The sequence below is a fragment of the Papio anubis genome, chromosome 2 (genome assembly GCF_008728515.1).
Source record: "Papio anubis isolate 15944 chromosome 2, Panubis1.0, whole genome shotgun sequence".
NCBI classification, from domain to species: Eukaryota; Metazoa; Chordata; class Mammalia; order Primates; family Cercopithecidae; genus Papio; species Papio anubis.
In genome coordinates, this window is record NC_044977.1 from 175,985,192 (window position 1) to 176,000,015 (window position 14,824).

At 35.2% G+C, this 14,824-nt stretch overlaps 1 protein-coding gene across 9 annotated transcripts in view; it reads left to right on the plus strand.

Moving 5' to 3' along the window:
• The window catches only part of RBMS3 (RNA binding motif single stranded interacting protein 3), a 1,467,317-nt gene that overhangs the window by 1,380,307 nt on the left and 72,186 nt on the right, over positions 1-14,824 (plus strand). For 6 of the 9 annotated variants that reach the window (XM_031662883.1, XM_031662885.1, XM_031662886.1 and 3 more), the window contains 2 exons: positions 1,798-1,908; positions 9,894-9,941. In XM_031662883.1, the coding sequence (XP_031518743.1) occupies positions 1,798-1,908; positions 9,894-9,941 (159 nt within the window). The remainder of the gene's footprint in view (positions 1-1,797; positions 1,909-9,893; positions 9,942-14,824) is intronic. The other 3 variants (XM_031662884.1, XM_031662887.1, XM_021933880.2) reach the window with 1 other exon arrangement.

The following is a 14,824-nucleotide window of genomic DNA, read 5'->3' on the forward strand; positions in this document are numbered from 1 at the left end:
GTTGTCAAAGTGCCACTTTTTGGTTGAAAAGAAATGCTTCAGGACTCCCATCTGAACTCTGAGGTTATTCTATAATTTATCCCTAGGTGATTTAAGAAGAACCCTAGTTCTTCTTAAAGTGTTTACTTCTGGTCTGGCACAACAAATACCTGAAATGAAGGCCAGTAAGTATTTTTTTAAAAAAGGAAAACAATAAAGATGCTTTTGTTAAAAAGATTCAGGCAGCAGAAAGAAAAGTGCTGTGTCTCTGAATTATAATTAAGTAAAAGCTTATCTTATGTTTCTCATTTAAGAGGCATCCTGATGAATGACAATTCACAGAAGCATCGAGAAATTCAAACAACACAAATGCACAATTGTGTATATTTACAAGCTATAGACCTTTAAAATAACATACATGTTTTCTGATTGATTCCTACTGAAAAGTCTAAATGTCTTTGTGAACAAAGCTGGCCCTGTGTATCAAGCATTTCCAAATATTTGGCTCAATTTCTATTATCTCTGAAAGTTAATGGGGAGGAGCCCATAGGGAAGGCAGAGTGATAGCCTGATCTTTTTTACAGATATAGTCAGGAAGTTGAATTTTGATAATACCAGGAAGAATTGCTTAGTTTGAGCAAAAGCATTTTAGGAAGCACTTGCTGTGGGTAATTAGTTTGGGTGCCAAGATCTGGCCATCTCCATGCATCTGTCCAGTGAGAAAAATAATGTTTAGGGAAATAATTTATTCAGATATATAATCATTTTATCATAACTGGGTATTTAAATGGGTTGTTATCAAACATGTTTCTACTTTTATCATAATCTTTAAATAAACATTGAAATTATATACTCTCAAAGATTCCATCCAATTCTAGCTTTTTAAGTTTGCTTTTTAAAAATAATTTTTCATTCTCCAAGTTAATTACTACAAGGAAAGTACCAGAGTAGAGAAAGAGAAAGGGAAGGATAAAATGACTTAGCTCCATTCTTCACTCACCATAGGAGACTTTGCATATGGATGGAAGTTTTTTAAAATGTCTGTAATTTCTTTTATCCAAAACAATGATAATAAATCAAAAAACATAGACATCCACTTTTCTTAACATCTGATTTAAAAGTTAACTTACTTTTTTAAAAAAATTGTGGATAGACATAAAAATTTGACCAGCTTTAACAGAGTTTGGCATTCTGTCTTGTGTCTAAAATATAGATAGATAGAAAACAGGTCAAAAGGTTAGGAGAAAAACAAATGGGAAATAGTAATTTTGATTTTTAGATTATCAATGATAGATTTTAATATGTCCTTCAAAGAGATCTAGTTCAGAAACCCATGTGGGTCAGCATTATCCCTCTTAGCAGTAGATTGCATTGGGGTGACTAAGAATTATCTATGTATTAATAAATAATAGATAAATGACATAAACCAAGTCTTATCAAATAACAAGAAAATTAGAGAATTTCCACTAATGTTCATATTTTTCAGTCAGAGAAGTTTATATTTAGAATAATGGGCGAGAGGATATAGATGATTTCTTTCAATACATTCTACCTCAAAAAATGAAAATGTAAGTGACATATTTTAGGTACATCACAGGTAAATTACCTCAGAAGAAAGGAAGTTGTTAATGGCATTTATTCAGACGAGCACAAAATGACATGAATGGACATAAAAATTACATACAGTTGAATTTAGCCTTTTTAGTAAAAAAGTAAAAATATTTGATGTTCACACATTTACAGTTTACCGTGTTTATTTGTAAGAAGTCTCCTTCCTTGTAGGATATGTTTTCAAATGGACCTTGTATATGCTTGTAGGGTGCTGTGATTACACCAACCATGGACCATCCCATGTCAATGCAACCAACCAACATGATGGGCCCCCTGACACAGCAGATGAATCACCTTTCATTGGGCACAACAGGAACGGTGAGTTGAAGAGACTGTTTTGTTTCATTGAACTTTTTGGATCAGATGTGATATTCTCCATTTTTACTGGCATTATCAGTGAAACTGTGTCTGTACCATATTCATTGACTAACACACCTTCCAGGTTTCAGTATGAATAAGCTGCATTCTGCATGTATGTTCAATTCCAGGGCAGATGTACTCACAGTGGCAAGACTAAAGTTCTATTGTGTCATTCAGTTACTTCTTGTTTTTTATGTTTCAATGTACCAGATATAATGTCTGTTTTTGGAAAGGTGTCCTTTTGCAAATCTAGACCCTGTGACTTAATATACTCAATCCTGGTTTTCTCTTACCAGCTGTTTACCAGCTCAGCCACGAGATTATTACCAGGTTATACACAAGTGAGGGGCCATACCTATGACTGATACTATTCAATCAATCAAGAATAGTTGAGTAATTGAGCTATAATCGAGTTATTTTAATCCTTCTTTTTGATATGTTGATATAGATATTGAAAACAAGGAAGGGAACCTAATGTGCTTGATTTTTTCTTATAGGTTATGATATTTTTGACTAGCCTTCTTTCTCCTCAGAACAAAAGTGTGCTAAAAAATGCCTATTGCAGCCTGGATTTTATATCAATGAGGCATTTTAAATCATGGGAAAAACTTTATGTTTGATTTTTTAAAAAGATAATTCCCCAAATGTTCAAGGAGGCAAAAGCCTAATACAATCTAGAATATTGAAACTTCATTAGTTGCCATTACAGAGAACAATGAAACCATGAAACCTAACCACTCATGTGACACCTTCAGTAGCAGTTTTATTTTGGCAAATGTTAGTGCAGATAATCTTGTCATTTAATAAAACATAGAAATAAAAATACATTTTTTTTTTTTACTGAGGTAGCTTAAATATTGTAGAAAGAGCACTGGACTAGGAGTCAGAAATCCTAGATATAAAACTTGAGATATCCTAGATATAAAACTGTTGTTTCTGTCAATTTTGGGGAAAATAATATCTCTAGTCTGAACTTTTTTCTCTATCTAGTTGAAGTATTGAACTTGATCATATATGGGGCCCTTTGAATATCCAATTCTATATTTTTAACCCTATATGTCTTACAGTTACCACCTCTGTGATTCTTCAATTAGGCTGACTTCTTCTCCAAATATCTACGTACAATATGCACACTAGCTGTGTATCAGGAATTTTACCCCATAGCAATGGCTTGCTTGCCAAATAAATCCTGTTGACTCATGGACTTTTAAGAATATAAGAAGTTTCTGTCATGTCCACTGAGGCCTCACAAATCTGTCCTAAATAGGAAGAAAGTCAATATAATTTAATGGAAAGAGCCACATTATTTCAATAAAGAAATTTTAGTTTTAGTAACATAAAGTTGCAGAACCTGTAAAAAGCAGTTGATGGTACCTTACCTGTCTGAATGCTTGGGCTGGATCAAATGATCTCTTAGGTTTCTGACCTACACTTTTAGAAGTCATGTCTAAGATATATTTCACTGTATGCTGTGGTACAGCTAATTTTCATCATGGAGATACAGTTTGAAGAAATACTATATTACTTTTATCAAAGGATTATTTGTAATTATTTTGTGTGTTACTAATAAGCAGGTCCTAGGAATAGTATCAGAAGGCCTGCAGTTTTTTATTTTTATTAATACATTGTAGATTTCCTTCCATATCAGCCTTTGTGTCCTTCAGTGATCATAAATTCTGAATGAGTGATGTAATGTAATTTTACTATATTGACTAACAATCTGGAATCTGACTAAAGAGAGAATTATAATGCAAAACATAGAAACTCTTTATAATTTTTACTCATTTGGTTCAGAAGTAAAGCCAACTGACTTGCTAAAATTTAAGTTTGCAAACTAGTAGAAATATAAGAGCTAGTTAACTATGTGTATGACTGAATCCTTTAGGGAATTAAAAAATAAGCTAAAAGACACAGAACAGACTCAGAATTATAATAGTTATTGAATCAATAACATATATTATGATTTTGTATTTGAGCATTTCAACAAGAACACATTTGTAAGGGACCACGACTTTTAGGCAGCTGGTAATAGCCAAATAATTCAATAATAATATATAACACTCTCTTTCTTAGAGAGTAAAAGTTTTAAGTATGTGGTTTATTATTAACATCAAATTTCCACTAGCTTTTTTTCTTTTCATCCTTTACATTCGCACTAAATAATGTTTAGATACATTATAATATTTGTGTTACTTGATGTTATGGAAAAGTGTAAAATTTAGTAAGGTTCTGAAGAGGTAGAGAGAAAACAGAATTACTTTGTTGATTCATTTAACAAAATATAATTAAGTGTCGTTGGTGTCCAGAATACTGTTACTTTGTTTTCTTAGACTGTCACTCTAATTCTTTGATATGACTTCATAGATTCTTTTTATCTGAATTTTGATTGGCATTTGGAGTGACTATTATCCAGTTGAGGATGATTTCGTAAAATCAGATTTTTCTACCTTATTGTATCTTTCCAACATTTTCATTGATGGGGAGGAATCCTGGCATAATGGAAAGATCAGTCAGCTTTGTTTTTAAACTTGAGTTCAAAACCTGGCTTTGCTCCCTTATTAGCTCTGCATGTTTAGGCGGGTTACTTAACCTCTCAGAACTTTTGCTTTCTCATTTTACAAAATGGGAAAAATAATGCTTGCATCCCAGAGATGTTGTGAGTGTTAATGAAATGACAATATGCAGCATTCCTTATACAGTGTGATACCCAGTATGTGCTTCTCAAATGAGCTGCTCATACCCTTCACATCCAGTGGCTTCTAACTGGTGGGAGTCTAGTTTAGGTAGCCAGAAGTGATGTAGCACACTGTAAAATCCATGGTATAACTCACTTACCTGCACTATTTCGCTTGTTATAAATAATTTCTTTAACGTCTCCATTTCTTTGGCTGCTAACATATTCTTTTAAGGTAGCAAACTCAAAAGCCAGTAGAGTCCAGCCAAGTCATATTAATGAATGAAGTGGATCAAGTTCAAGCAAAAACCCTTGGAAATACATAATCAATTTTTAAATATTTGCCTATATCATAAACATACTCATACCATATACACATATATGACATTGGAGATTATATTTTAGATAAGATGTATTTTCTGTACAATCATAATACTATCTCTGCCTGAGTTTTGGGCAAATAGAAGTGAGAGGTGGTGCCTTTGGCAGCCTGAAATAAGGATGCCTTGTCTGAAGAGGACAGCCACTACTCCATTAGTAGTACAGCTATTGTGATGGCTATTGCCACATGGACATACAGACCCAGGGTGGTCTCACTTTCCAACTTTTAAAGATAAGCTGAATTCTTGAATTTTGATTTGAAATTTCTCTATATTTAAATATTGGGCCCAGTTTGTCCCAAGAACTCCCAGTTTGTGACTCCTGCCCTAGGTTCTTCTGGTTCTCCTCAAACCTCTCTGGCCACTCCTCCTTCTCTCCCTGCACAGATTGGGAAGCCAGAGCTTCGTTTGTAACATACTTATGCCACATGATTTTCGTAAGCAATCTCATTCACTCTCATGGTTGTAAACCCTGGCTTCCATGTTGACTCCTAAATCTCCGTCTCCAATGCTAACCTCATCTAAGAATTTTAGACTCATGTATCCAACTACTTGCTAAGTATCTCCATGGAAATCTCCCTCAGACATCGCAAAGTCAGCATGACCCAAACTAATCTCATGAGCTTTCCAGAGCTTCCTTCCAACTGAAACCTCTTCTTCTTGTATGTTTCTGCTCCATTTCCCTGCAAACCAATGACATGACCATTTTCCCTGTGGCCAAACCATACACCTAAGACCCGAGCAAGACCTTTTCCTTCTCCCTCACCACCATACACAATGACTTTTCAAGTCCCACTGGTTTTCTCTCATAGACATTGGTCAAATACATTCTTTCTTCCACATTTCTGGAGTCTCTGCCCTGGGACTCATTTGATTAATTGTAATAGTTTCCTAACTGTTCTTCAAGCTTTAAATTTCAGTTTGCTCCAATCCATTCTCTACCCTGTTGTCACAGGTAGTCAATCTAAAACTATCTGACTGTGTCTCTCTCCTAACTGAAACATTTCAGAGGATTTCAGACATCTGAGCTCACAGAAATTCTGCAAAACAAGGTGTGAACAGTGACAACTCAAGATTAAGATAGGATTCTAAACTCTAGAAACAGATAGGTTCCTAGGGCAGAGCAGACAGTGACCCAGTGAATAATCTAGAGTAGGAAACGATCAGGGCTGACGGAAGTTGTAGCTGTATTAGAATTTTCCATGTTTAGAAGGGGGATCTTGAACACAGGCTTAGTCCCACTCTTCCTTTTAAAGTCCCTGGCTAAAGGAATTGTATTGGGCCAAAACCTCTTTTTCCTTTTCATAAAAGACGATATAATTGTCTCCCATGACCTCAAATTTTGAAATGAATGCCATGTAGTTTAATTAACCTTTCTCTACAATTTGCCACCTCAAATGTTTATTGTTCAATTCTCTATTTTAAGCTAGACAGAATCTGCAGGCCTCAAAAAATAATGCATTTTATGCAAGCAGTGTAACTGTTTTATTTCAGGGCTCTGCTGACCCTGAAGGATTTTCATAGCTTTTCTACTTTTGTTTATATTTTTGTCACAGTATTCCCTCGATGGGACCAAAGCCCCATTATCCATAACGTCTTATCACTTTATTATAAGCTTTAGCAGAAACCACTGGAGATTTTACTGTGTTATGAGAACCTCCAAATTGCATGACAATCTTGTTTTACAAGTGTCTTATCTCCTTTTCATTTGTTCAGTTGCTGGTCACCAGCGGCTTACAATGTCACCAGAATCTGTTGGAAGAAATAAAAAGTTTTTGTTCTGCAGGTTTTGTATCTGCAGTTTGGTTTGTGTTCTCCAAGTCACTGATGATTTGTGATATCATTGATTTCCACAGTGTAACCATAGTCACTCACAAAAATAACCTTGTAATTGTACTCCATCTGTCCCCACAGTTCTCTAGCATTTTTCAGTCACACCACTCCTTTACTGCTCTGAAATTTTGTTGGTATCAGGTGAAAATCCTCAATTATTCAGTTTGTTTAGATATTGTTCTTTTTTCTGTTATTAGGTATGAATATAAATATTAAGACAAATTTTTTAAAAGCTAACAGGATGTTAAATGGACTCTGATTCAGGAAACTGTATCATAAATGGTAATGAGTACATCTCCTAAAATAGTTTTTCAGGAAAAAATATTAATTAATTTAAAACACTCCAATACAAAACAGAAAATATGTCTAAAAAGGTAATAGTTTTAAAAAATTGGTTTAGCCTTACTGTAAAATGAAAGACTTTTGAAGGGAGTCTTAGAAACAATAAATGAACTGGCATTAAATGTAAGTCTAGTGGTATGAGTGTGTATTTGTAAATATTACACTTTTGTTGTTTAAAAAAATGAATTCTGAATTCAAATAAGTTACCGCCATAGTAAAAAAGCCTCAATAGATAAAATGCCAAAGAACATGAACAGATAGTTGATAAAAGAGTAAATAGAATGCCAAGGAACATGTACAAAAATTATAATCAAAGAAACAAACAGTAATCAAATATACATGTACATATATCCCATCAAATAAAGCTATCAAAATGCAGTACAAATTGCTAATGAAGGTGTAGGAAAATAAGTGTTCTCTAGCACTGATTACTTGATGATAGGAATCTCAATTTGTATAAGTACCAGTTGGATAGCAAGGTAGTCAATTGAGACACTTCAAAACATTTATACTGACTAAAAAGAAGTTACAGTTTTGAGAAGCTCATCTATGGAAATATTCTAAAATATCAGAAAAGTAATTATACCTCAAAAATATTTGACACAGTGTTCTTTATAATGTCTAACAAAGAAGAATAATTAAATATATCATAATCCATCCATAAACCAGAACGTAATGCAGCATGAAATCCTAAGAGTGTTAAATAATTAGGAAAAAGTTGATTTATAATGTTAAATTTTAAAAAATTGGAAGTAAGGCAGGCTGTGGTGGTTCATGCCTATTATCACAGCACTTCGGGAAGCTGAGGCAGGAGGATTGCTTGAGGTCAGGAGTTGGAGACCATCCTAGATAATGTAGCAAGACCCCATCACAATAAAAAAAAAAATTGAAAATTAGCTAGGCATTACATTATTGTGTGCCCTATAGTGTAACTACTGAGGAGGCGGAAGCAGGAAGATAAATAAAGCCCAGGAGTTTGAGGTTACAGTAAGCTATGATTGTGCCACTGCATTTCAGCCTGAATGACAGAGTGAAACCCTGTCAAAAGAGAGAGAGAGAGAGAGAGAGAGAGGGGTAAATTTGCATGTGCGGAGTTCAATATCAACTATAAAGAAGTATTATCAGGCCACAGAGAAATATAAAACAAGTGTGGCTATTTCCAAGTGATAGGATTAGGAGTAACGTCTATTTTAATCATTTTGCTTTTCTACATTATCCAGCTATTCAGCAATAAACATTATTGGCTTTTATTATTTATTTTAAAATGTTATAAATATATTCTTGGAAAATGACTAGTAGCATGGTCCAATAATTAACTTTTTTTTCTCTTTTTTTTTTTTGGTTTGGAGTGGTAATGTGTGATTGCAATTTTTCAAAAGGTACTAGGAATTACTACTATTATTTAAAAATTTGGAAAAACTTTAAAAATTATTCTAATTATTCTAGATTTGGGGATTATAATCAACTCAGTAGTTCAGGTACCTGTTGCAAGAAACAAAATAACTCATGTGTCTGGTTTATTTGCATTTGAATCTTTTGATCATGTTTGCTTTTGTTGCTCAAAGTGCCTTGCAATGTTCAAGTGCTAATCTGTCTTCTCACATGCCATTTACTCAGGAGAGAGTGATTAACCTTTTGTGGCAAGGAGATGAAAGTGAGAAATACGTGATAATCCCAAAGTTGTCACATGGGTTGAAAAAGAAAATTTGGGATTTTTGCTTTTAATAAAGGTCATATAAATGGAATAAGAGTCACACAAGAGCATCTCTTTAACCATGTGTTGGCAGTTGATTTGAATCTAAACAATATCAAGTTTCTTTTAGAGTTTACCCCTCCAAGTGGAGTGGGGGCAAAATTAGAATTCTCCATTTTTAGAAGGGGACCCTAGGCCTATGCCATATGGCAATCTCCTTTTTAAGATCCCTGGCTAAAGAAATTCCAGTGAGTCAGAAGCTCTTTTTTCATCTTTAAAAAAGCAGATATATTTTGTCCCATGTAACCCCTAATTTTGAAATGATTGCCATGTAGTTTAATTAAGCTTTATCTAGAATTTGACACTTTCAGTGCTAGGAGACTTGGGATAAAGATAACCATCATGTTCAATAGATTCTGTTCTGTGTATCTCTGCTCCCACAGTTACAACACATAAAGCTTTTTGGCCCTGAGGCGAAAGCACCCTCTGCTCTGCCTCACTGACAACCACTGGGATCAGAGCTGGAGCTGAGTGATACATAATGAAATTTGCCTTCAAAATGTGTTAGCCTCCATAGAATATGAGAATGTACAAATTTTTTATTTTTCTCTTTTAAATTTTAGTTCTTTCTTTTGTTCTCCAGGACTTTGTTTGATATCATGCTCTGGGCCCCCTCTAGATGGGCTGCCTTGTAGAACTCTTTTGTCAGCCAGAGAGGGTAAAATGTTTATATTGATTCCCTAAGGGAGGTACCAAACAGGCTGTGGAAGATGCCAATGTTTCAGTACAAACTGTACTGTCCCAGCAAGTCTAACGGGACCTAATCACATGTACAGTATTGTGGTAATAGGGACCATGGTATCAAATGCAAATGAGGAATCATAATGCCTTTACTGCTCTAAGGCAGGGGGGTCAGGCAACCATATGACACACAGCGGACTCTTCCACGCGTTAAGGCTGATTCTATTTTATTTTCTTTTGTACTTCATTGCATTCTTTCTCATGCTCTTTTCATTCAAAGATTCAATCCCAAGACAGGATTATGATACTCCACCAGCTGTTGTGTCAGGTAGGAAAATTCTAATTCTTTTAAGACTGGATTGGAGGGGAGAGATGGAGGTTGCCTGGTTTTTTTCCCAAATTCTTTAAAGCAGTGATTCTCAACAGAGGTGGGTGCAGGAAATTTGAATTCCAGTTTGGAAGGGGGCATATGTAGTTCAGAAACATAAACTTAATATTGTAATTCTGTTATAAGTCTCGAAAATAAATGTGTTGCATTTTAAATAGAAAGTAAAAACTCAAAGCCATTTTGTCTGTCAAGGATACACAGAAGATAGAGTCTGTGTTCTGTGTATCAGTGATTCTCAGTGTTAGACACGGTCATCAAATTCCTGAAAAGTGGGAAAATAATTTTATGTATAGCAAAAGAGGGCACAGGTTAATAAAAAAAAAAATAGTTTGAGAAGCACTGCTTTAGAGACCAGAATTCTTCTAGATTGGAAAATCATCCCATTTGCTTGCTCAGCACCCTGCATAGGGTCTGACACATAGTATGTGCTCAATATAATTGTTTGTTGAATGAATCAAAACTTCAGATTTGTTCCCATATTTGTTCGGATATTGAAAGAAAAGCTGCCATTATTCCATTTATACAACAAAGTGGCAGAGGTTGATTGGAAAATATGTTAGTGTCTTGAGGGTTTTAATTAGCAGTATTTAAGTTGTTTCATGAAATTTAGTAGTGCAGTATGTCATAGGATATGTCTATGTAAAGAGGTGGATTTTCATTTTGAACTGCACAGATCCTCTTGTGCTTTCATTTTAATTTTGAATTTTGACTTCTTGCAAAGAGAAAAATGGGCACAATTTTTTATTTCAGTTAATTTTTTAATTAAATACTGGCAATCTGAAGAGCATGAATTCTTTGATTCTTTGACATGTCAGACAGCAAGGTCATAAAATACAAAGACAAAAATGCATTGGGAAGACAGAAGAAGAATCAAAGGTCAGAAATAGACTGAAAGACCCCATGGAGCAGTTGAATCTGGCAACCTGATGGTGGTTTTCAAGCAGGGGAAATCTTGCTTTTAGCCACCTGTTTGCTTCACCCAGCATCTGAAGGGTAATTCTTTTTTAATTTTTATAGCCTTATTTAGTTATGTTCCTGGCTGAATACTCATCTTTAAACTTCAATTAATAATGTCCCATTGAGGAAAAATAATGGCTTTTGGCTGTGAAGTCATTTTGGTCTTCTTCAAGGTCTCTACAGTAGATTGCCACTAATGAAAATATCACTTAGTTTTTCCCAAAGTGTATTTCCTGTCATATCTTAACATGCCAATTTCATTTAGGGTTTAGGGTCCCTTGGAAGAGACTGTATTTCATACATGGTACTTTTGTTTAACAAGATACATCTACTCTTGATAATTTACCAATATTCATAAAAATAAAAGACACAAACTGGAACTTACCTTCAACTGGGTTTCCTGATTTTACTTTCAAGAACATAATGGAGAAAGCAAGCAAATCATTAAAAGTACTTATCAGATGTCAGTCATAGGTCAGGCTCTACATAAGTCGATTGAGGCAGAAGATCTGGCTGAAAATCTAGGCTCAGGAGTTCTCACCTGATTGCATACGCAAGGCCACTGAAAGTTCTAGAGCAGATGAGCGACTTGATAAAAGCAATGCTTTAAGAAACTTAATCTGAAAATTTTGTGTGGTCTGGAGCAGGAAGACATAAAAATCACATGGAACAGTTAAAAAGATTAGATATGATATATTGTATTTATAATAAAAAATCATCCCAGGTTCCCAGCAGTGGAGTAAAAAGGAAGGGACCCAATATAGAGTTAATATGAAATTTGGGAGATTTCACAGTTATTTTCCCCTTGTAAGATTTAATTGGTAGTTTGAAATAAGTTTCACAGACTTCTTTGATCTACATCTAAATAGAAATAGACTTGCCTTTCCAAAATGCTTGTTAATTGGCTGGTAGGACAACTTCAATGACTTTTCAGAAATTGAATATGTTTTTCTCACCCCTTGGCCACATCAGGAAAGTGAAACAGGAAATAGCATTGTAATATCTCCTTCTAAAATCTTCCAATATGTCAATATTGGACAGAACAAATAATCATTTGCCAGTGTAGAATCCAACTAAATTGCTTTAATTTATTGAAGCTGAGATATCTGCTTGATAATTTACAGATACATAACTTAATTTCATTCAATCAATATTTCAACATGTATTGAACAACTTCTGAGTGCTAGACACTACACAAAAGTACTGGGGACACAAAGATGAACAGAAAATAGACCCCTGATTAAAATATAATATATATTTTTGGCCGGGTGCGGTGGCTCATGCCTGTAATCCCAGCACTTTGGGAGGCCGAGGCGGGCGGATCACAAGGTCAGGAGATAGAGACCATCCTGGCTAACACGGTGAAACCCCGTCTCTATTAAAAATACAAAAAACTAGCCGGGCAAGGTGGCGGGTGCCTGTAGTCCCAGCTACTCGGGAGGCTGAGGCAGGAGAATGGCGTGAACCCGGGAGGCGGAACTTGCAGTGAGCGGAGATCCGGCCACTGCACTCCAGCCTGGGCGACAGAGCAAGACTCCGTCTCAGAGAAAAAAAAAAAAAAATATATATATATATATATATATATTTATACCACTTACTATGGTATAATATTAGACTGTTATAACATTAATAACAACATTTATTTGTGTTATTTGTGATGCTGAATGCATAAAGTACAGAGAATCAAGAATCTAGAAAGAATATTTGAAATCCTCAGGAAGACAAATACTGTTTGTTTTTCTGTGTAGTATTAAGTGATGTCATCTTCTGAGAGTGAGTGAGAGATGGCACATAGTAAGGATTTAAGAAGAACAGAGTTGGCCGGGCGCGGTGGCTCAAGCCTGTAATCCCAGCACTTTGGGAGGCCGAGACGGGCGGATCACGAGGTCAGGAGATCGAGACCATCCTGGCTAACACGGTGAAACCCCATCTCTACTAAAAAAACACAAAAAATTAGCCGGGCGAAGTGGCGGGCGCCTGTAGTCCCAGCTACTCGGGAGGCTGAGGCCGGAGAATGGCGTGAACCCGGGAGGCGGAGCTTGCAGTGAGCTGAGATCCGGCCACTGCACTCCAGCCTGGGCGACAGAGCGAGACTCCGTCTCAAAAAATAAAAAATTAAAAAATTAAAAAAAAAAAAGAAGAACAGAGTTTTGGAAAACTATGGCATGAGAAGGCCAACTAACAATCCATAGAATTTTGAGGAGTAGCAGTGGGGGTTCATTTGAAGCTATGGACTATGTATTTGTGTGATTAATGTGTGAGGATATTTGATTTTCTGTGGTCGTAATCAGTAGCCAAGAAGGCAGACAGGTGAATTAATGCAGAGTTAGTATTTACTAGGTGAAGTGAGGAAGAGGAGAGTGTGAAATTATGACATTGGCAAGAAAGTAGTTGAGTGGCAACTGTGGATTTAAGGAAGAATAAAGAAGGAAGAAAAAAGAAGGCAGTGGTGGATGAGAGACAGAAAACAAAAGATAGAGATAAGCAGTTTTAATGAGATGTACAATGTAGTTAGTAAAATAGTTGGATTTAAGATTTTGGATAATGAACTATTTCTTGACAAAGTTTGAATCATGGGAGCAGGTGACCACGGTGAATTTGAGGTGAAAGTGACAGAAATTAAAGGAGTTAATGTGAACATAAAAAGTGACTAATGAAGTGAGAGTATTTTTGCATATTTTAATTTTGTTTTGTTTTATTTGTTCTTTGCCATTAATACATTATACAAGGCTCAAGAATATTTTACTTAGGAAGAGTCTGAGGTAAATATTTAAGCTTCAACAATGAATATGCCTTAAAAGTAATAATAATCTGGGAAGAAAGAGTTAAAGCAAAAGTGGTGATGTTCAAAAGAAAGAAGCAAGCTTGGGAAACGGAAGCACCTCTGATTTATTTCCCTGGAGTCACCTCTTCTTGCCTACATCTCTGCGAGGCCTTACATAGCTCATTTCAAGGAGAGAAGACAGAAGGCTGAAACTGCCCTCTACATTTTCACACCAAATCAGGAATCTATTCTCTTTTTAGTATTTCTTTTCCGTAACAACTATAACTCCTTTAAAACTCCTTCTCTCTTAAGCAAATGTTAGTGAAAAAATATGTAAAGGCATAGTAAAATACCATTTTCTATACATGGTTGGGTTTTATGAAACACTTATGAAAACTGAAGATAATTTGTAGTCAAATTTTTATTTCAGTTGTTTTGAGCTTAATTTCCTTGAATGACATCAGCATGAAATCAAGCAAAAGACTACTATCACCAGAGAACTAAAGGAGAATCAAAATCTATCCTCTTTTTCTAAAGAGCTTTGAGTTCAGAATTTGAACCTAGGTTTGAAAAACAAATTGTTTTTAAAAAAGAAGAGAAAAACGGGGCCTGAAAAATACACTGAAAAGAACCTGTAGAACTTGTGGAGCATTTTCATTCTTTGCTCTAACCTTTTATGCACCAGCTGAAATAGGCTGAAGTAGTAAGTGTTATCAGTACAACTTCATGATGAGATTTCACAGAAAAAGTTTGCATAAATCACAATATACTGGTCCAATAAGAAGTTTTTAAATCTCTGATTTCTAACCATGGAGTTGTGCTCTACGAATAAAGTGCTTCGTTGGAGTACTTGATGCAATTAAGACAAAATTCACTGTTATAAACAGCATTCAGTTTCTCACATTGTTTTTGTTTCAGCAATCTAAGTTTGCATTGGAAAGCCTCATTCATTTGGAATTTGTGATGTCCAAGCAAAGATTTAATTGAAGCCTATTTCTTATGCTGCATCTTCGGTGAGAATTATTGTGTTAAACTATCCTCTATTATCCAGAGGAGGGAGAGGCACAGTATTTTAGCTGCTTCAAAGAACAAGAACAAGACC